Raw genomic sequence first — 21,830 nt, 5'->3', positions numbered from 1 at the left:
CTGGATTCATTCTTAAGTAGTTTAAGTCCTGTTTCAAAACGCATTTACTATTGATTTATTCCAGGTTAGTCCCAATTTATTCCCAGTTTACGTTTGTCCATGTTTAGTTAAAATTCTCTGCAGTATTTCAATTTTGACATGCGTTAGTTATTGAATAATTCATATTTTCGGGCTATTTAGAGGTCAATTGTTGAGGTATTAGCTAGTGTGAAAACTTTGAGAACCACTGGCACTCGCATTGAACTTGAGACTTAATACTTTAACTACCTTTTTTTCTTGAAAGTTTTGGTTGAGTGTAGCCTAAAACTGTGAAAAAAACCCGCTGAAGTGCTGACATCCACTTACTAACACAAAAAGCCCCGAAAAAAGTCGAGAACGGATTGCACTTTCCCACTTGAAAATTCCCCAGGTGCTGAACTGCGATGATGCTTGACTGAGGCAGAGAGCAAAAGCACCAAAAAAGACAAGGAAAAGGAAGAGAAGGAGGAAAAAAAGCGCTGAGACAAGTTCAGTCGACGACACGACATGATAGAATGAATAGAGTCCAATCGCCGTTATAAAAGCCTTGTTTAGTTTGGAGATTTAGCTGAAGGAGGCGTTTGGGGCTAAAGCGGGCAGCGATGGCGTGTCAGGCGTTCAGTGCCGACTCGTTCAATTCGCTGGCTTCAGAGTTGCCCATCCTGATGCACCACGCGTCCACCAGTGACTGTCTGTCCACCGGCTCTCACGCCCACTCCATGGTGTCTGCAGGTAAACAACACAAACACACTTTCACACTTTACAGAGCGTGGGGGGGAATTAACATGTTACCTTTACAAGATTTTAGGAAGTAACATATCTTTAGGGCATTTTGGAGCATTATATTATATTCGGAAAACAATCCAAACTTGTCTGATATTTGTATTTTTTTTAAAGTTTTCTGGTTCAAAAAACATTGCCAGTTTGTGTCGTAAAAATGTAGTTTCTTTCCCTGGAATGTTCCACAGTATGTTATAAACATATCTATCATTAATTTATGAATTCATTAATTTATTACAGGTATTTTTATGCCAAAAAATAATTCTAGTCAAAATTATATCAACAGAGAAGAGAACGTTTTTGGACTCTTCACCCAAAAAAAACGTACTTAGTGCCACTTTAGTTAAAATTTGCATGTATAATCTTCCTTTTTATGCTGCCTAATGTGATTGCTCATGCAAAAAATATGCTCGGGGAATTCTGAGATTTATAAATTGTCATTATTTACAGACCTCCTTGCAGTAAATATGATTGTATATTAGAGTTGTGATAAATAACCACATAATAAACACATTTAACAAAAGGTTGCAGGTTTGACAGCAGCAGCAGCAGTAGCAGTAGAAGTAGTAGAAGTAGTAGAAGTAGTAGAAGTAGGAGTAGTAATAGATACTAGAAGCCACATTATAGTTGGGTGAGAACTTCCCCTCTGAATGTATTTGAGAATGTGTAAACTACATTTTAAGATAAGATATTCCTTTATTGTCCCACATGGCACGAAGGGTACAGAAATACATTTATTCCGATGCAGATCTAATTATGTAAACGCATGTAATCAGATGGTTGGGCTCAGCCTGTGAGAAGTGGGTAATTAAACTTTCCGGGGCCCTTCTCAGTTCCTTCTCATCATGGGGCATTGTGGGTAAAACGTCCTGGATCTGCTCGGTGCTTGTGCTATTGTTATTGTTACATAGGGAACAATGAGAGAGCTTCACCACGCCAAGAGTTAGAGACAAGACAAGAAGGAATAATATAATAATGCTTTGTCTGAACATTTGACATCTGGTGGTCAAAAGGACATCCATATCCAAATCCAAATCAATACTGAAAACTATGCAGGGACTAGATACTCACATAAAAAAGTATTGATGATGTGTATTATATTAAATAGAGCAAATGTTGATCTTTTTTTCTGAATAATTAAGCAGAACGAGTCTAAGACCACATGATAATATTATTATTTTGTGTTAAAATTACACTAAAATCATATAAAAAGGGGCATAAATGTCATTGTGGAATCAGAAATGGTGTTGATTGATTGTATAGCTTTTTTCATATAATTAACACACACAAAAAGCTGAAATAAATGTATAATGTGAAAATATAAAAAGGTATGCAACATGAAGGAATATCAGCTCAGTACTGTGAATACAAATACTGCTGGAGTTATTACTACTGCACTTCAGTTATTCTGTGATATTCTAGATTTTTAATGGTCAAACGTCCTCAATACAATGCTCCGATGAATGGTATATTGCTATGACTAATTAGGCCCGAGCCCCAGCAGGGCGGAGGGCCTATTGCTCCCACAACGCTGCCGAAGGCAGTGTTGCAACTGTCTGACCGGGTGCCCCGTCGCCCCTGGCAAGTACAGTGAACTAGCCCATGCCGAAGGCATGGATCATGCATACTTACTCCTGCTATGACAGAAATAGTCAACAATGAGTGAATGAATCATCGGAATAGGGAGTGACGAGCGCGTAAGCGCTCGTAATGATGATTCCACCCCATGGCCGCATGGGGAAAGCTTAGAGCTTTCAAACGATGTACAATTTGTTGTTATAGTGGAAATGGCTATATTGTTTTTGCTAAAAATATTATTATTAGGCCCGAGCGCCACAAGCTGGCGAGAGGCCTATTAATCTCGTAAGGCCGTGCGAAGCACAGCTGCGAAAGTGCGCACTTAGTGCGCACGAAATCGAGCGCGAAGCGCTCGCCCACTTCCAAACACTCACTAACGCACTCCTTCACTCACGCACGCCCCGTGCATACTAATTAGTAGTAGGAAAATGGAACATTACCGTTGTAAACGGGCGAAGCCCATGCAAAAGTGCGCACTAAACAAGCACTTTACATTGTCATCCCCATATAAAGCACTCATTTGCGCTAAGTAGCTCACGAATACGTTCCCCATCTCTTGCATGTTCCGTGCATATAACACACATATGTAAGGCAAAAATGTAACATTATTACTGTATAGAGGGCCAAAAACACAAAGTGGGCGGAGCCCACTCAAAATTAACGAAAGTACCCGTCAGTGACCAGGGACCCACACCATGAGGTAGGAAAGCGCGAGCGCTTTCCGAAAATGTATAGTTTATGATATTTGAAAAATGGGAAACATTGTTTTCGCATCGGAATATTATTAGGCCCGAGCCCCAGCAGGGCGGAGGGCCTATTGCTCCCGCAACGCTTCTCGGCAGCGTTGCAACTGTTTGACCAAACATGTTTGGTGCCCCGTCGCCCCTGGCAAGTACAGTGATCTAGCCCATGCCGAAGGCATGGATCATGCATACTTACTCCTGCTATGACAGAAATAGTCAACAATGAGTGAATGGGCGTAGCCCATTCACTCATTGTTGACAACAGCAGCGCGAAGCGCTGCATTCCTCCAAAAACCCTCCTGGCATCGTCCCGTACGCGAGAATCCATGCCGCAGGCATGGGCCATGCTTGTATCTGTTCAAATCAATGGAAGTCTATGGGGAGTGGGCGGGGCATCCCGAGGGAATAGGGAGTGACGAGCGCGTAAGCGCTCGTAATGATGATTCCACCCCATGGCGGCATCGGGAAGGCTTAGAGCTTTCAAACGATGTATAATTTGTTGTTATAGTGGAAACGGCTATATTGTTTTTGCTAAAAATATTATTAGGCCCGAGCGCCACAAGCTGGCGAGAGGCCTATTAATTTCGTAAGGCCGTGCGAAGCACGGCTGCAAAAATGCGCACGTAGTGCGCACGAAATCGAGCGCGAAGCGCTCGCCCCCTTCCAAACACTCACTAACGCACTCCTTCACTCATGCACGCCCCGTGCATGCTAATTAGTTGTAGGAAAATGGAACATTACCGTTGTAAACGGGCGAAGCCCGTGCAAAAGTGCGCACTAAACGAGCATTTTACATTGAGATGACGACCGCTTCGCGGTCGTCATCCCCATATAAAGCACTCATTTGCGCTAAGTAGCTCACGAATACGTTCCCCATCTCTTGCATGTTCCGTGCATATAAGCATGTAATGCAAAAATTGAACATTATTACTGTATAGAGGGCCAAAAACACAAAGTGGGCGGAGCCCACTCAAAATTAACGAAAGTACCCGTCAGTGACCAGGGACCCACACCATGAGGTAGGAAAGCGCGAGCGCTTTCCGAAAATGTATAGTTTATGATATTTGAAAAATGGGAAACATTGTTTTCGCATCGGAATATTATTCTTTCTTCTTTCTTCTTTCTTCTTTCTTCTTTCTTCTTTCTTCTTTCTTCTTTCTTCTTTCTTCTTTCTTCTTTCTTCTTTCTTCTTCTCGGGACCAACCCCCCTATTTTTCACCCAGTGAACATTGACGAAAAGTCACAAAAATGTTCACACCTCTAAAAATCGTGCCTCTCTACATTCTGGCTATTTCCCTTTTCTAAAATAAAAAAAAATGGCGCGTCAGCGCCCCCAAATGTACCAAAAATGCATTGAGAGATGGGAAATGACCCAAAAAAAATCTGATCGTAGAATCATGAAATTTGGCGCAGAGGTAGATGGTGACAAGAGAAGTAAAAAATATTATTACGGCAACGCCGTCCCCCGAACCAAATGTCGGCCATATTGCTTCAAAAATGGCTAAACATGACTTCGGAGTTTTTCCAAACGTCGTACTTTTACGAACTCCTCCCAGGGCGTTGGCCCTAAAAAGCTGAAATTTGGTGAAAATGCTACTGAGGAGTGGGACATCAAAAGTTATCCAAATTACATTGATACCTGTCACGGTCTCTGTGCGGCAAAGCCGCAAACTTTAGCTAGAATTTCAGAAATCTCCCAAATTTAACATTTCTGCCGTTTGCGCAGATAAAGTCCGAATTGCGTCAAATTAGAATCAGTTGTTAAACTCTTAGTCCTAAACCTACTTGAAGTGAAATAAATTCATTTGGCGCCACAGCGCCCCCTACAGATTTTATATGGAGGTTAAATGTTTAGTTATGTTTAGCGTAATAAAAGGACAATTGGGGCGCGTTAGCGCCCCCTCCTCTTGCGGCGTGGCGGCGGTGTGGCGGCGGCGTGGCGAGGGCCGATCATTGCCGCTTGCGGCTATATTTTTTATTATTTTTCTTGTTCTTCTGCTTTTTGAGCTCTAATTTGACCCCCTGAACATGCTCGAAAACTCACCAAACTTTGCCCAAAATTCAGAATCGGCGAAGAATTTGATTTTTTCTGGGCCATTTTTTTTTTCATTAAAAAATGGCGCGACAGCGCCACCGACAAAAGTCAAAATACATTGCGCCTATGGGAGACGCCCCGAGGTCAACTTTGGCGTAAAGCTACGAAATTCGGGACACGCATTCCTCTCGTGAGGACAAAAAAAAATATTATTGTGGCCACGCCCCCAGACTTACCCTATGGCCGCCATCTTCCTTTGAAAATGAAAACACGCTGTGTTAGCCATTTTGTTCACGTCAAACTTTGACGAACTCCTCCTAGGGCGTTTTGCCCACTGACTTCAAAATCGGCGGACGTCCTCTGGACAAGTGGGGCATCTAAAGTTATCCAATTTTTTGGTATACCTCTTACGGTCTGTGTGCGGCGCAGCCGCAAAGTTGGACAACTTATTTTGGGATATTGCAGATCTAAAAATTGTTCCCATTTGATCAAAACAAGTCCGATTATGACCAAATTTGAATCAGTTGTTCAACTTTCTAGTTTGGACCAGTTTATGATGACAAAATTGAAATGGGCGCGATAGCGCCCCCTACAGAGTGACCTTTAAATTAACATTGAAGGTCAAAAATTAGTTTTACCAAATTTTTCTAAACTTTACCCAAAATTCTATTTTGGCGTCCCGATCAAAAAAGCCAATCAGACAAATGCCTTAATTTTTACGGCGTAGTCGTAGCGATGACATAAACCTCCCATGTTATCCCTATGGGAAAACCGCTAAATCTCTCGAATATCCACATTTTTCTGTTTCACACTTTAACAAACTCCTCCTAGTGCGTTTTGCCCACCGACCTCAAAATCGGTGTACGTCCTCTAGACAAGTGGTGTATCTAAAGTTATCCAAATTTTAAGGATAGCTTTTACGGTCTCTGTGCGACGGAGCCGCAAACGTTTCCCAGAATTCTGACTATTTGGCCTTCAGAGTGGCCTATAAACAATAGAGTTTTTCCAAATGACATGATATTTTGAACAAAATTCTAATTTGCCATCCTGATCATAAAAGTATGAGGGCCAAAGTCATATTTTGTACGGCGTAACCGTAGCGATGACAGAAACATCCCATGTTATCCTTATGGGAAAATCGTAGAATCGCTCAAATCACCACATTTTTACGCTTCACACTTTAACAAACTCCTCCTAGGGCGATTGTCCGATCAAACTCATATTTGGAGAAAATCATCTACACAAGCGGGGCATCAAAAGTTATCCATATTTTTATTCCAAGTGTCACGGTCTCTGTGCAGCGGACCCGCACATTTGACCGACACTTGTGTTCATTTGCACTGGATTGGCCATGTCAATTGTGTCGCCGTCTGTCAAGTTCTTTTTTAATCCAACACAATAAGAGCGCCATCTTTATCAAGTCGAAAGCGCAGAGTCGGAAGGCCGGCGGCCCGCGAGGGCCGTTGGATGCCGCTTGCGGCTTTAATTATTTTTATTTTTATTATTTTTCTTGTTCTTCTGCTTTTTGAGCTCTAATTTGACCCCCTGAACATGCTCAAAAACTCACCAAACTTTGCCCAAAATTCAGAATCGGCGAAGAATTTGATTTTTTCTGGGCCATTTTTTTTTTCATTAAAAAATGGCGCGACAGCGCCACCGACAAAAGTCAAAATACATTGCGCCTATGGGAGACGCCCCGAGGTCAACTTTGGCGTAAAGCTACGAAATTCGGGACACGCATTCCTCTCGTGAGGACAAAAAAAAAATATTATTGTGGCCACGCCCCCAGACTTACCCTATGGCCGCCATCTTCCTTTGAAAATGAAAACACGCTGTGTTAGCCATTTTGTTCACGTCAAACTTTGACGAACTCCTCCTAGGGCGTTTTGCCCACCGACTTCAAAATCGGCGGACGTCCTCTGGACAAGTGGGGCATCTAAAGTTATCCAATTTTTTGAGATACCTTTTACGGTCTGTGTGCGGCGCAGCCGCAAAGTTGGACAACTTATTTTGGGATATTGCAGATCTAAAAATTGTTCCCATTTGATCAAAACAAGTCCGATTAGGACCAAATTTGAATCAGTTGTTCAACTTTCTAGTTTGGACCAGTTTATGATGACAAAATTGAAATGGCCGCGATAGCGCCCCCTACAGAGTGACCTTTAAATTAACATTGAAGGTCAAAAATTAGTTTTACCAAAATGTTCTAAACTTTACCCAAAATTCTATTTGGCCATCCCGATCAAAAAAGCCAATGAGACAAATTCCTTAATTTTTACGGCGTAGTCGTAGCGATGACAGAAACCTCCCATGTTATCCCTATGGGAAAACCGCAAAATCTCTCAAATTACCACATTTTTATGTTTTACACTTTAACAAACTCCTCCTAGTGCGTTTTGCCCGCCAACTTCTAAATCGGTGTACGTCCTCTAGACAAGTGGAGCATCTAAAGTTATCCAAATTTTAAGGATAACTTTTACGGTCTCTGTGCGACGGAGCCGCAAACGTTTCCCTGAATTCTGACTATTTGGCCTTCAGAGTGGCCTATAAACAATAGAGTTTTTCCAAATGACATGATATTTTGAACAAAATTCTAATTTGCCATCCTGATCATAAAAGTATGAGAGCCAAAGTCATATTTTGTACGGCGTAACCGTAGCGATGACAGAAACATCCCATGTTATCCCATGTTGGGAAAATTGCAGAATCGCTCAAATCACCACATTTTTACGCTTCACACTTTAACAAACTCCTCCTAGGGCGATTGTCCGATCAAACTCATATTTGGGGAAAATCATCTACACAAGCGGGGCATCAAAAGTTAGTCAAATTTTGATTTTAAGTGCTACGGTCTCTGTGTGGCGGACCCGCAAATATATGTCAGAAATGGGAAAACAGTGAAATCTCTAAAATCACCACATTTTTACGCTTCACACTTTAACGAACTCCTCCTAGGCCGATTGCCCGATCAAGCTCATATTTGGGGAAAATCATCTACACAAACGGGGCATCAAAAGTTAGTCATATTTTGATTTTAAGTGCTACGGTCTCTGTGCTGTGGAGCTGCAAATATACTGTCACAAATGGGAAAACGCCAAATCTTTGAAATGTTCACATTTATGCTTCACACTTTAACAAACTCCTCCGTGGGCAATAGCTCGATCAAGCTTTACTTTGGGAATATGATCTACACAAGCGCGGCATCAAAAGTTATCCATATTTATATTCTAAGTGCTACGGTCTCTGTGCGGCGGCGCAGCAAATTTGACTGACACTTGTGTTCATTTGCACTGGATTGGCCATGTCCAATGTGTCGCCGTCTGTCAAGTTCTTTTTTAATTCAACACACAATAAGGGGGCCATCTTTATCAAGTCGAAAGCGCAGAGTCGGAAGGCCGGCGGCCCGCGAGGGCCGTTGGATGCCGCTTGCGGCTTTAATTCTTTCTTCTTTCTTCTTTCTTTCTTCTCGGGACCAACCCCCCTATTTTTTACCCAGTGAACAATGACGAAAAGTCACAAAAATTTGCACACCTCTAAAAATCGTGCCTCTCTACATTCTGGCTATTTCCCTTTTCTAAAATAAAAAAAAATTGGCGCGTCAGCGCCCCCAAATGTACCAAAAATGCATTGAGAGATAGGAAATGACCCAAAAAAAATCTGATCGTAGAATCATGAAATTTGGCGCAGAGGTAGATGGTGACAAGAGAAGTAAAAAATATTATTACGGCAACGCCGTCCGCCCAACCAAATGTCGGCCATATTGCTTCAAAAATGGCTAAGCATGACTCGTGAGTTTTTCCAAACGTCGTACTTTTACGAACTCCTCCCAGGGCGTTGGCTCTAAAAAGCTGAAATTTGGTGAAAATGCTACTGAGGAGTGGGACATCAAAAGTTATTCAAATTACATTGATACCTGTCACGGTCTCTGTGCGGCGAAGCCGCAAACTGTAGCTAGAATTTCAGAAATCTCCCCAATTTAACATTTCTGCCGTTTGCGCAGATAAAGTCTGAATTGCGTCAAATTACAATCAGTTGTTAAACTCTTTGCCCTAAACCTACTTGAAGTGAAATAAATTAATTTTGCGCCACAGCGCCCCCTACAGATTTTATATGAAGGTTAAATGTTTAGTTTTGCGAAATTATCTGAAATTTGACACAAAACTCAATTTTGGCATCCCCATCAAAAAAGTAAATGAGACCCATGTCATAATCGTTATGGCTTTGCTGTAGCTATGACCGAAACCTCCCATGTTATTCCAATGGGGAAATCACCAGAACATGTTTACACTTTAGACTTTCACCAACTCCTCCCCCTCAGGGCGTCAGCCCTATTAACCTGAAATTTGGTGAGACTCATCTTCAGGGGTGGACCATCAAAAGTTATCCACATTTTTATTCAAAGAGTCACGGTGTCTGTGCGGCAAAGCCGCACATTTTGCCAAGAATTCTAAATAAAATTGCTTTTTGATGGTAAAACAAAGGGGAGAAGATGTGACAGCGTCACAGATTCAGCAGTAGGCGTAATAAAAGGCGTTAGCGCCCCCTCCTCTTGCGGCGTGGCGGCGGTGTGGCGAGGGCCGATCATTGCCGCTTGCGGCTATATTTTTGAATATTCTCTATTTTTGAAACCATGATAAAAACAACATTTAAATGCTTACTTCATGTTCATTCTCCATTATGTTACCATTCCTTAAGTGAATGACAAACCTTGTGAAATGTAGCAGTCTGAATGAGAATGTATTGATATTTTGACATAACAAAGCTCAAGAAAAAATACTTTCCATCATAGGTATACTTTTTTGAAAATACTGTAGATTTAATTGTTATTAATGTATTGTGCACATGAATAATAACTATTGTCAAGCTATCAAATAATATTGACATCCTATGAGAACAAAATATATAATAATTTACAACTGCGAATTGTTCTTCTTTAAACAAACAGAAAAAAATCTAATATTATCTTGTTTTTTTCCTTCAGGACTGTCCTTGGGTCAGTCGTCCAAACGCTCCCACATGCACCTCTCCGCGCCCCTCGGAAACGCACCCCCGAGCCTACACTACCCCGTCACCCCCTGTCACTACAGCAACCAGCAGGCCTACGGCATGATGACAGGTGAGGCACATGTGGCCTAATCTGTACCTGTGGATGGCAGAGCTGGAGGGGATAATCACATGTTATTACCACATATTATGTGCAGCTCAGGAGATGCTCTCGGCCAGTATTTCTCAGACTCGGATCCTCCAGACCTGCGCCGTGCCTCACCCCAACATGGTCAGCGCCACCAACCCACTGCAAGGTAAAAAAACACACATCAGGGACAGTCAATTAGCACCATGTGTGTTTCTATGGATGCAACGTGAATCCATTTAGACTTGATTACCGGCTCTTCAAAGTTACATTTCCCGGTTTGGAAACTTTTAAAAGTCAAAGTTGGATCTGTGGACTCAAATACTCAACGTCTTACAATAATCTTTTGTTTCGTTACTGGCCTCTTGTGGTGGGAGTGAGTATTGTTGACCAAGAAAGTATAAAAAAAACTAAATCTGAATGTTTCCTGAATACAAAAGACAAGCCCACCAACTGTTTATATTATCTCAGTGTAATCAATGAAACTGCAGTATACTGTACATTTATGGTTGAAGTAAAAATATTTCACTTTTAACGTCACTGTTCTATTGGAGAGTAGTGGATGTACTCAGTCAGCAAAGCGGTAATGACTCACATGTTGTAGGTGTTGTTTTGGACGCTGCTTACAGACTCTATAGACCTGCATCACACTGACCACACAGAGAGTGGTCAAGAACAATAGAGCTAATAATAAAAGCCATGGACTTACACAGGGGAATGTACAGAGGAAGCAGAAAGAGATGTTAAAAACTGGTCCAAACATAGGACCAAACCTGGAACTAAACCAAGACTTACGACTGAGCAATATGACAAACAAGCAAACAAACAAAAACATGTACATTTAATCATATTTTATCCCTTGTATCATGTTTTTTTCTTATTAAAAATGAATACAACTGGCCTTGAACATGAACAAAACAAACATTTAACAGGGGACTAATGTGCTGCACACGCTTTTACTGACCGGATTGGCTGTGGACCTCTCCATTAAAAAGCACCCGGCTAATCAATATAGAACTGACTGAATCTCAATCTCAATTCAAATTTGATTAATGGCACAGCCCAAGACTAAACTAGAATGAGACTAAACCAAATCTATATAGGACTCAAACTGGGCCCAAAACAGAGTGAATGTGCTCATTTGTTGACTAATTACATTTGATTGATTATATTTTGTGGTAAATTTTGCATTTTTCTTCCTTTCTTTTTATGTCTCAATGTTCATGCTTTTCAACATGATCAACACAGTTTGTTTCTAAATAATTATCTTCAATAAAGTATTAAATTATATTGAAACCAAAAACTACATGCTACATGAGATCCAGGTCTCAACTTGTAATCAAGGAGAACATCTAGTTCGGGGGTAAATGCTCGACCAAATTAGCTACTAAAACAAACCATTATGTTACAGAATCCACTTTAAATTGCACAAAAGTAACCCTAACCCTGAACAAAAGTTATTCCACTCGACAAACCCAATTCAAAAGTGCTGTCATCTGATCTGATCTTCTCATGACATAAGTTGTGGCATCACTGCAGCCTTTATTTCAGCCTTAATTAACATTTGCACCGGTTAAATGAAAACGTCCTCTGGATTCTAGAGCCAGACTTTAATAAAGCAGTGAGGTGTCCACGTGAGTGAAATACTGAAAGAATGACTTCAAACACAACTTATTAGGTTAAGTATCAATAAAGATCCGAATTGTGTCGTCAAATCCATTATCTAGTATTTGCTGTTAAATTAAGCCAATGGAGATTTGAATGTTTTAAATACTAAACTTAACGTTCGTTCAAAAATAACTCCTGGCAGTATATTTACTTTAGTATATATTTATCTTAGATTTTTGGTGGTTTTCAAGGCTTTTTTATTTACTTCTTTCCATTATTCTTTGCTATTGTACCACTGTGTTTGTAAATCCTGACAGTAGTGCAAAGTTTTACTCATTAATAAAGACACATGACTTTACTTTTTGTGGCATTTTGTGGTTAAAGCGAGTTGTGACATAGTTAGAATTAAATAAAATGAATATTTGAATTATCCTTGATTGTTATCCAATGATTATTACATTTAAGGCACACAATTTACTTGGCCTCATTTGTTAAAAAAATAGATATAGATATGAAATAGTGTGGAATATGTTGGAAATAAAAGTGGAGGAATTGAAATCTATTGTCTGACCTACATTCTGACTAATTGCAAGGAGCGATCTGGTTCAGAATGATGAAAAATCAAGACAGTTGTCGTAGCAATTAACAATTCATTACAAAATATACTCTCTTTGGAATGGTGAAAAACAATGAGGCATACAATTCATGGTTTTTCATGAAAATGTATAATTCCTTCCTGATTAAAAGATGATGTGAGGACCTTTCAATGAAAAGATACAATATTTGTATTTGAATTGTGCTATTGCTATAACAACGAAGGGCCGTTGCCATGGTGAAGCCTTCAAACCTGGAAGGAATTCTTATGCCTGAAACCCTTGAATGGAATTGGCCTCTGTTATTGTTGAAAGGTCCTACAGGAAGCAGGAACTCTTTAGTTTAATGTAGGACCGACGTAATCCAAGCTAATAAAATGGTAAAGAACCTAACGAGGAAACATAAATTATGGTACAAAAATGGTGATTTGGTGTGTGACTGCAGTGATTGAACGCAGGGGCTGAGGTTGTAGTGGAACTGCAGTAATTACCAGAGTCGGACAGGAGCGTTTTTAATGACTCGGGTCTCACTGTGTCAACTGTACCACAATGAATAATCCTGAAGTTCAACCACCCGCACTGAGGCTTTCCACCGTGGAGAGGACTTGTGACGGTCCGGAACTCATTGAGACACGATAATATGAATAACTGTATCATAGTGGCTGTTGTAGAAAGGTCCAATGTTGTAATAATATTGATTGTGTAAAAGAGTTTTTCATTCATTGAAAAGCAGTTGATGAATGAAGAGGAGCAGAAACAATGAACCAATGACATATAACTGTAGACTAAACCTTAAAGGGGCATTATGTCACTTTCCTGTTGGCGGGCGGGTCCACTACCTGTTTGTCTTCCTGGAGATGTGATTGTAAAATAATTTATTATGTGTTTTAATGCTCAAAAATACAGTTACAAACATGTTTTCTTACTGTGAGCAGTGTCACCTCTCCATAGATCTGACCTGTAACCTGAACTGGTGCTTGTCTCCTTGGTGATAGTTTAATGCCACAATGTGGAACACACAAAAGTTACATAATACTCGTTGAAGAATAGCTCTTTTATCAATCGATAAATGCATTTTGGTTTGGTTTTTGGCTCATTTTGGTCTTTTCTTGTTGAAAATCACTTTCAGTTTCCAATTTGTTGTATCAAGTGTCTTTGTTGTTGCTTGGAACGACTGGGGGAGATCACCTCGGATCTTTACTTTCCTCAATGAACAGTTTCAGGAACAGCATATTTAAAAAGAGAAATGTAATAATTCATGATCCCAAAGTCCAGTAAAGTAATAAATAGCACAAAATCGCAGTGGTTTATCTGGCTTTATACTACTGTTACTTGCTTTTATTAGATGTCAAAAATCAACTAAACATCAATCAGCGTTGTAGACCTTTATATTAGTTGTTGACTGTAGCAGTTCTTTCAGGTTTAGACGTGTTTCGAGCTCTTTCAGGAACAGATTTCATGATTCACCACAAAAACTCACAGTCAAAATTACAAACGTTGCGATCTCATCTGCACAAACTCTGCTCATGGCTTTTAACTTACTGTTTATTTCGAATCCCATTTCAAAGCCAGAATAGACTTATATTTTGTACTGCAAATTGCTATGGCAACGGTGCTAGATTTTCTTCACTCATAAACGGGACTTTCAGACAAATCAACATGGTGTGATTAGTTCTATGAATAAATGCAATAAAACTGTGCATGTGTAGAGCTTACAAGCTGAGTGTTAATCCAGCCTATATTTATATGCCCTTTTGTGTATTTGTATTTGTGTTTTACTCCAGTGAAGACCCACACAGACCCCACTCCTCCATTAGCTCGCCGTTACGTCCACAAACCCCATGTCTCAGCTCACGTTTGTTTGAAATGGGGTTGTGCATCTTCCCTCTCCATGAACAAAGACACAAAGGCTGTGTGCACCGCTGTATCCTACACATACACTTTACACGTCTCTGTGGGAAGAACAATGATTATTAAATAAACATGGATAAATTGAAGAGTTGCAGGAAAATGAAGCTATTGAACTTGACTCTTTTAATTGTTGTTGCTCATATCGTAAGTATTTGTATTAATGTACAGAAGGTCTTTGCAGCTTTTGTTTTGTAAATTAAATCAATGTCAATCAATCTGTAATGTCCCAATCTCAACTGTACATTAATGTGCTGCTACTGTAGAAAATGATCTGGAATGTAGGCTAGTTTAAAGTTAATTAAATGCATTTGTTGATCACACAAAAAATCAAAAACTCCTTTCAACAAATGCCATCCCAGATTATATTATATTCATCTTGTTTTCTTTGCGGAATAGTTTATTTGTTCAACTATATCAAAGAGAGATGATGATCAAGGTGCATCCGCTCTATTCAATGTCTTATAAAGACGAATGTTTAAACTACAAATTCATTTTATGCATCTGATAATATCTGATATGTGAGTACAGAGTGTGATTCACAGGGGCAGACACCAGGGGGGGATGTTGCATTAAACAGTGTTACAGCTATTGGCCTTGGAAAATGGAGGGTTTTTAAAAAATAATAAAACTTAAAATATAGCCGCAAGCGGCAATGATCGGCCCTCGCTACGCCGCCGCCACGCCGCAAGAGGAGGGGGCGCTAACGCGCCCCAATTGTCCTTTTATTACGCCTACTGCTGAATCTGTGACGCTGTCACATCTTCTCCCCTTTGTTTTACCATCAAAAAGCAATTTTATTTTGAATTCTTGGCAAAATGTGCGGCTTTGCCGCACAGACACCGTGACTCTTAGAATAAAAATGTGGATAACTTTTGATGGTCCACCCCTGAAGATGAGTCTCACCAAATTTCAGGTTAATAGGGCTGACGCCCTAAGAGGAGTTTGTGAAAGTCTAAAGTGTAAACATGTTCTGGCGATTTCCCCATTGGAAAAACATGGAAGGTTTCGGTCATCGTTACGGCAAAGCCATAACAATTATGACATGGGTCTCATTGACTTTTTTGATGGGGATTCTAAAATTGAGTTGTGTGTCAAATTTCATATAATTTGGCAAAACTAAACATTTAACCTCCATATAAAATCTGTAGGGGGCGCTGTGGCTCCAAATTAATTTATTTCACTTCAAGTTAGTTTAGGGCAAAAAGTTTAACAACTGATTCTAATTTGACGCAATTCGGACTTTATCTGCGCAAACGGCAGAAATGTTAAATTTGGGAGATTTCTGAAATTCTTGCTACAGTTTGCGGCTTCGCCGCACAGAGACCGTGACAGGTATCTATGTAATTTGGATAACTTTTGATGTCCCACTCCTCAGTAGCATTTTCACCAAATTTCAGCTTTTTAGGGCCAACGCCCTGGGAGGAGTTCGTAAAAGTACGACGTTTGGAAAAACTCCGAAGTCATGTTTAGCCATTTTTGAAGCAATATGGTCGACATTTGGTTGGGCGGACGGCGTTGCCGTAATAATATTTTTTACTTCTCTTGTCACCATCTACCTCTGCGCCAAATTTCATGATTCTACGATCAGATTTTTTTTGGGTCATTTCCCATCTCTCAATACATTTTTGGTACATTTGGGGGCGCTGACGCGCCAATTTTTTTTTATTTTAGAAAAGGGAAATAGCCAGAATGTAGAGAGGCATGATTTTTAGAGGTGTGCAAATTTTTGTGACTTTTCGTCAATGTTCACTGGGTGAAAAATAGGGGGGTTGGTCCCGAGAAGAAGAAAGAAAGAATAATATTCCGATACGAAAACAATGTTTCCCATTTTCCAAATATCATAAACTATACATTTTCGGAAAGCGCTCGCGCTTTCCTACCTCATGGTGTGGGTCCCTGGTCACTGACGGGTACTTTCGTTAATTTTGGGTGGGCTCCGCCCACTTTGTGTTTTTGGCCCTCTATACAGTAATAATGTTCATTTTTGCATTACATGCTTATATGCACGGAACATGCACGGAACATGCAAATGAGTGCTTTATATGGGGATGACGACCGCTTCGCGGTCGTCATCTCAATGTAAAGTGCTCGTTTAGTGCGCACTTTTGCACGGGCTTCGCCCGTTTACAACGGTAATGTTCCATTTTCCTACTACTAATTAGTATGCACGGGGCGTGCATGAGTGAAGGAGTGCGTTAGTGAGTGTTTGGAAGTGGGCGAGCGCTTCGCGCTCGATTTCGTGCGCACTACGTGCGCACTTTCGCAGCCGTGCTTCGCACGGCCTTACGAGATTAATAGGCCTCTCGCCAGCTTGTGGCGCTCGGGCCTAATTAATTAATTTGCAGATCATATTATGTTAGAACATACTTTTAGTATGATTTTGGATAATAGGGTGTGCAACATGACACTCATGGACTGTATGAAAGAACTTTTGTTTTGATTCCATCTGATCAATTTTAAACCTTTTTCTACAACAGAATGTAATTCTCAACCCAAAATAATAGCAGCTTATTTAATAGTGCCCTGTGATCTTATACTTCTTATAGATCAAGGTCCTTCTTGATTCTTTCAGAAAAGGTTTTTTTTTATTGGCCGTGGCTGCAGAGCATATGGCCCAGCAGTTTCAGGATGCCATATAGCCTCATGGCTAACTCTGACCCTAACCCTAACCCTAACCCTAACCCTAACCCTAACCCTAGCCCAGCAGTTTCAGGATGCCATATAGCCTCATGGCTAACTCTGACCCTAACCCTAACCTTAACCCTAACCCTAACTCTAACTCTGACCCTAACCCTAACCCTAACCCTAACCCTAACCCTAACCTTAACCCTAACCCTAACTCTAACTCTAACTCTGACCCTAACCCTAACCCTAACCCTAACTCTAACTCTGACCCTAACCCTAACCCTAACTCTAACTCTAACCCTAACCCTAACCCTAACCCTAACTCTGACCCTAACCCTAACCCTAACTCTAACTCTAACTCTAACCCTAACTCTAACCCTAACCCTAACCCTAACTCTAACTCTGACCCTAACTCTAACCCTAACTCTAACCCTAACCCTAACCTTAACCCTAACCTTAACCCTAACCCTAACTCTAACCCTAACCCTAACCCTAACTCTAACTCTGACCCTAACTCTAACCCTAACCCTAACTCTAACCCTAACCTTAACCCTAACCCTAACCCTAACTCTAACTCTGACCCTAACTCTAACCCTAACCCTAACTCTAACCCTAACCTTAACCCTAACCTTAACCCTAACCCTAACCCTAACCTTAACCTTAACCCTAACCCTAACCCTAACCCTAACCTTAACCTTAACCCTAACCTTAACCCTAACTCTAACCCTAACCCTAACCCTAACCCTAACGCTAACTCTGACCCTAACTCTAACCCTAACCCTAACTCTAACTCTAACTCTGACCCTAACCCTAACCCTAACCTTAACCTTAACCCTAACCCTAACCCTAACCCTAACCCTAACCTTAACCCTAACCCTAACCTTAACCCTAACCCTGACCCTGACCCTGACCCTGACCCTAACTCTAACCCTAACCGTGACCCTGACCCTAACCCTAACCCTAACCCTAACCCTTACCCTAACCTTAACCCTAACCTTAACCCTAACCCTAACCCTAACCCTAACCTTAACCCTAACCCTAACCCTAACCCTAACCTTAACCTTAACCCTAACCCTAACCTTAACCTTAACCCTAACCCTAACCTTAACCTTAACCCTAACCCTAACCTTAACCCTAACCCTAACCCTAACCCTAGCTCTAACTCTAACCCTAACCTTAACCTTAACCCTAACCCTAACCCTAACCTTAACCTTAACCTTAACCCTAACCCTAACCCTAACCTTAACCTTAAACCTAACCCTAACCCTAACCTTAACCTTAACCCTAACCCTAACCCTAACCCTAACCTTAACCTTAACCTTAACCCTAACCCTAACCCTAACCCTAACCCTAACCCTAACCCTAACCCTAACCTTAACCTTAACCCTAACCCTAACCTTAACCCTAACCCTAACCTTAACCCTAACCCTAACCCTAACCTTAACCTTAACCCTAACCCTAACCCTAACCTTAACCTTAACCTTAACCTTAACCCTAACCCTAACCCTAACCTTAACCTTAACCCTAACCCTAACCCTAACCTTAACCTTAACCCTAACCCTAACCTTAACCTTAACCCTAACCCTAACCCTAACCCTAACCCTAACTCTAACTCTAACCCTAACCTTAACCTTAACCCTAACCCTAACCCTAACCCTAACCCTAACCCTAACCCTAACCTTAACCTTAACCCTAACCCTAACCTTAACCTTAACCCTAACCCTAACCCTAACCTTAACCTTAACCTTAACCCTAACCCTAACCCTAACCCTAACCCTAACCCTAACCTTAACCCTAACCCTAACCTTAACCTTAACCCTAACCCTAACCCTAACTCTAACCTTAACCCTAACCCTAACCCTAACCCTAACCCTAACCTTAACCTTAACCCTAACCCTAACCCTAACCCTAACCCTAACCCTAACCCTAACCCTAACCTTAACCCTAACCCTAACTCTAACCTTTACCCCGCGGGGTCTAAAACGGTCAAATCTCGCAGCAGTTTCAGGAGCCGCGAGACATAATAACACGGCAGTTTCGGCTCTGTAAACACTCCCTTATCATTATAAATTCTTGATTAGCGTGTGGGTATCAATACTTTTGACAGAAACTGGCCTATTTTCTATATTTAAATCCACATTTCAGTAAACACTCAAAACTGTTGAAGTAACAAATCATAAGATATTCCTTCATAGAGGAATGGATTTAGTTTATTCCAAATCAAAAGAACCCTGGGCGTGTTTGTAGCACCAGAGCGATCAGGACTAAAGCTGTTTGACTTCATAAGCTGTGGTCGGCTGATCCATTACATTGAATATGAATATGTTTGATTACATTGTATCATCAAGTTGTTTTGTGCGGGGCCTTATCTGGAGCTGCAGCTGGAGCTCCCACGAGACGCTATGGAAAGTGTTAAATGTCAAAAAACAAGCCGTCTGCCTCTAGTTCAGATGAATGTGAATAAAGTAGAGCAATTAGCAGACAAAAACTGTGCCGATTAAAGCTGCATATAATATTCAAATGTTGGGAAAAAGTAAAATCTTTTAAATGAAGGTGCAGTGATTGGCCGATGGGTCAGTCCAGGTTTGTGTAAAAAGCCTCTAAAGATAAGAGTGTGACGCCTGAATGAAATGCTCATTCAGGCGTAACACTCTTATCTTCAGAGGCCGTTTACTTTTTGTTCAGAGTAAAGATATGTGTTGAATGTGAGCGATTACATCTTGTTTGTGAGGTTCCAGTCTCACCCTGGATTAATAAAGTACCTGAAATACAAAGCATTTCATCACAAGGAGAGAGTCTCAAATGTGCTGCTCGGATCCACTATGAAGTCTATAAAGTGTGAATTATATAGAAGGTTTTAAAATGACAAGGTTTTGGTGTCAATACATTTAAATTGAAATCAATTTTTGCCATTTCAAATTATTCCATTAATAGCAAATGCTGTGTCTTTCAAATACTGTGAAAGACCAAATATTTTAAATTAAATATGAATTAAACATGTTGGATTTAAGCAGTAATCATGATTCATTTGTGGAGACTGGTCAACAAAGTGTCTCCCAGTCCTAGTACTTATTTTTATAGCTATTTTCTACAATTCCAGACACTACATCCACAACAAACCACTCATCCCTTCACACACAGCGACCATGATGTATGAATGTGTGTGAGCGGATGATCAATGGACAAGCGCTCAACCAATGCTGTCGGAAAGTTCCAAACTGGTCCTCAGAGCGGTGTCCATTCAGTCCCTTCTGACATGGTTTTGTCTCCCTTCACATTCTGAGCTCCCTCCTCTCTTCCTCCCCAGGGTCGCTCACCTCCTGCCTCTACAAGTTCCCGGACCACGGCCTGGGCACCGGGTCGTGCGCCCTGAGTCACGGGTTCTCCGCTCTGCCGCCGGCGCTGCTCTCCTCCGATGAGGCCCTCTCCGCTGTGGGGGGCGAGCTGAAGCCGGACGGCCCGAGGAAGAGCATCCGCGAGCAGGAAGACGCCCCCGCCATGGACTCCCCGCAGATCCGCGAGCTGGAGATGTTTGCCAACGACTTTAAGATCAGGAGGATCAAGCTGGGTGAGTGCTTTGAAGTTGTCTTAATTCCACTATGAGAGGTTTTGTAGCAAGCAGAGGTGTTTTTATCTTCTTTTTTTAATGAAACTCAACATGTTATGGTCAGATTTTGGTGATATTTTAGGAAAGATTTTGATTATCGTAGGTTTATGTACAAATATAAGCACAAAACAAGTGGCTAAACTGGCATAAAGTAGACAGTGACACACCTAATCTAGTGTTAATGTCATTTTACAATTCACTTTCTTGAATTTGATTACGTTATTTCAGAAGGATTGACTTGTTTTTGAATGAAAAATACAGATTTATGACCCACAAATGTTTAACCTTATTATAATGTGCTTAGAATCGGCTCCAAAAACGCACAGTAGGATTCTTTCAACTGACAATCCCCTTTTTTAGATTGAAATGATTTATCTTTTCCTTGTCTATGCAAGATGTTGACAAGATGTTGTCTTTGTGCCAGTTTTTGTTTTATGTGGATTAATTAGGAAGATATTCAGCATAAACCAGGCCAAAACATTTACAATCTCACAGCAAATTCTGCCTTAGAATTCTGTCAACACGTCATTTCAAAGTAAAACATTCTTATTTATGTTGTCCATCAAAGCATAACTTGCAGCCAGAATCGGGTCTAAGCCAAAAATCCTTCTGTTCAAGTTTAAAAATCAACAATTTACCCCCAAAAAATGCTACACTGTCTTCACTGTACTTTGTGAGTTTCGATTCTACGTGAGGAGAGCGCTGTTCTTGTGCTTTTACATTAGAATAGCACCTTCACAGTCCGTTACGATCCCTTTCCCCACAGGCTACACTCAGACCAACGTGGGAGAAGCGCTGGCAGCAGTGCACGGGTCCGAGTTCAGTCAGACCACCATCTGCCGCTTCGAGAACCTTCAACTCAGCTTCAAAAACGCCTGTAAACTCAAGGCCATCCTGGAGAAGTGGCTGGACGAGGCGGAGCTGGCTGGTGGTGAGATGAAAACACACGTGAAGATGCTTAATCCCACTCATTTTACCCATAATCCCCCCTAAGATAAGGTATTGTTGTGATTTAAGAGGTTTTTGCCTTGTACAGCCATCTGTCTTTGTAGTTTTGCCAAACGCCTGTGTTAATGATTGTGTTTGTTCTCCTTCTGCAGCTCTGTACAGTGACAAAGTGGGAATGAATGAAAGGAAGAGGAAACGAAGGACAACTATCAGGTATGTAATGTTTATCATATATCTAGTGTGTTAGGTTTGT

At 41.0% G+C, this 21,830-nt stretch overlaps 1 protein-coding gene across 1 annotated transcript in view; it reads left to right on the top strand.

The window, feature by feature from the left end:
- The first annotated feature begins 381 nt into the window (after positions 1–381).
- The window catches only part of pou1f1 (POU class 1 homeobox 1), a 24,136-nt gene continuing 2,687 nt past the window's right edge, over positions 382–21,830 (top strand). The window contains exons 1-6 of the mRNA XM_072445108.1: positions 382–750; positions 10,127–10,270; positions 10,356–10,454; positions 20,330–20,590; positions 21,396–21,560; positions 21,730–21,790. Of these exons, the coding sequence (XP_072301209.1) occupies positions 621–750; positions 10,127–10,270; positions 10,356–10,454; positions 20,330–20,590; positions 21,396–21,560; positions 21,730–21,790 (860 nt within the window). The 5' untranslated portion in view covers positions 382–620. The remainder of the gene's footprint in view (positions 751–10,126; positions 10,271–10,355; positions 10,455–20,329; positions 20,591–21,395; positions 21,561–21,729; positions 21,791–21,830) is intronic.

This window comes from Eucyclogobius newberryi, unplaced genomic scaffold (genome assembly GCF_026437365.1).
Source record: "Eucyclogobius newberryi isolate DKJ021-1_F unplaced genomic scaffold, fEucNew1.0.hap1 SCAF_14, whole genome shotgun sequence".
Lineage (NCBI taxonomy): Eukaryota > Metazoa > Chordata > Actinopteri > Gobiiformes > Gobiidae > Eucyclogobius > Eucyclogobius newberryi.
Note: the sequence above shows the minus strand (reverse complement) of the source record. Positions and strands in the feature narration are given on the sequence as shown.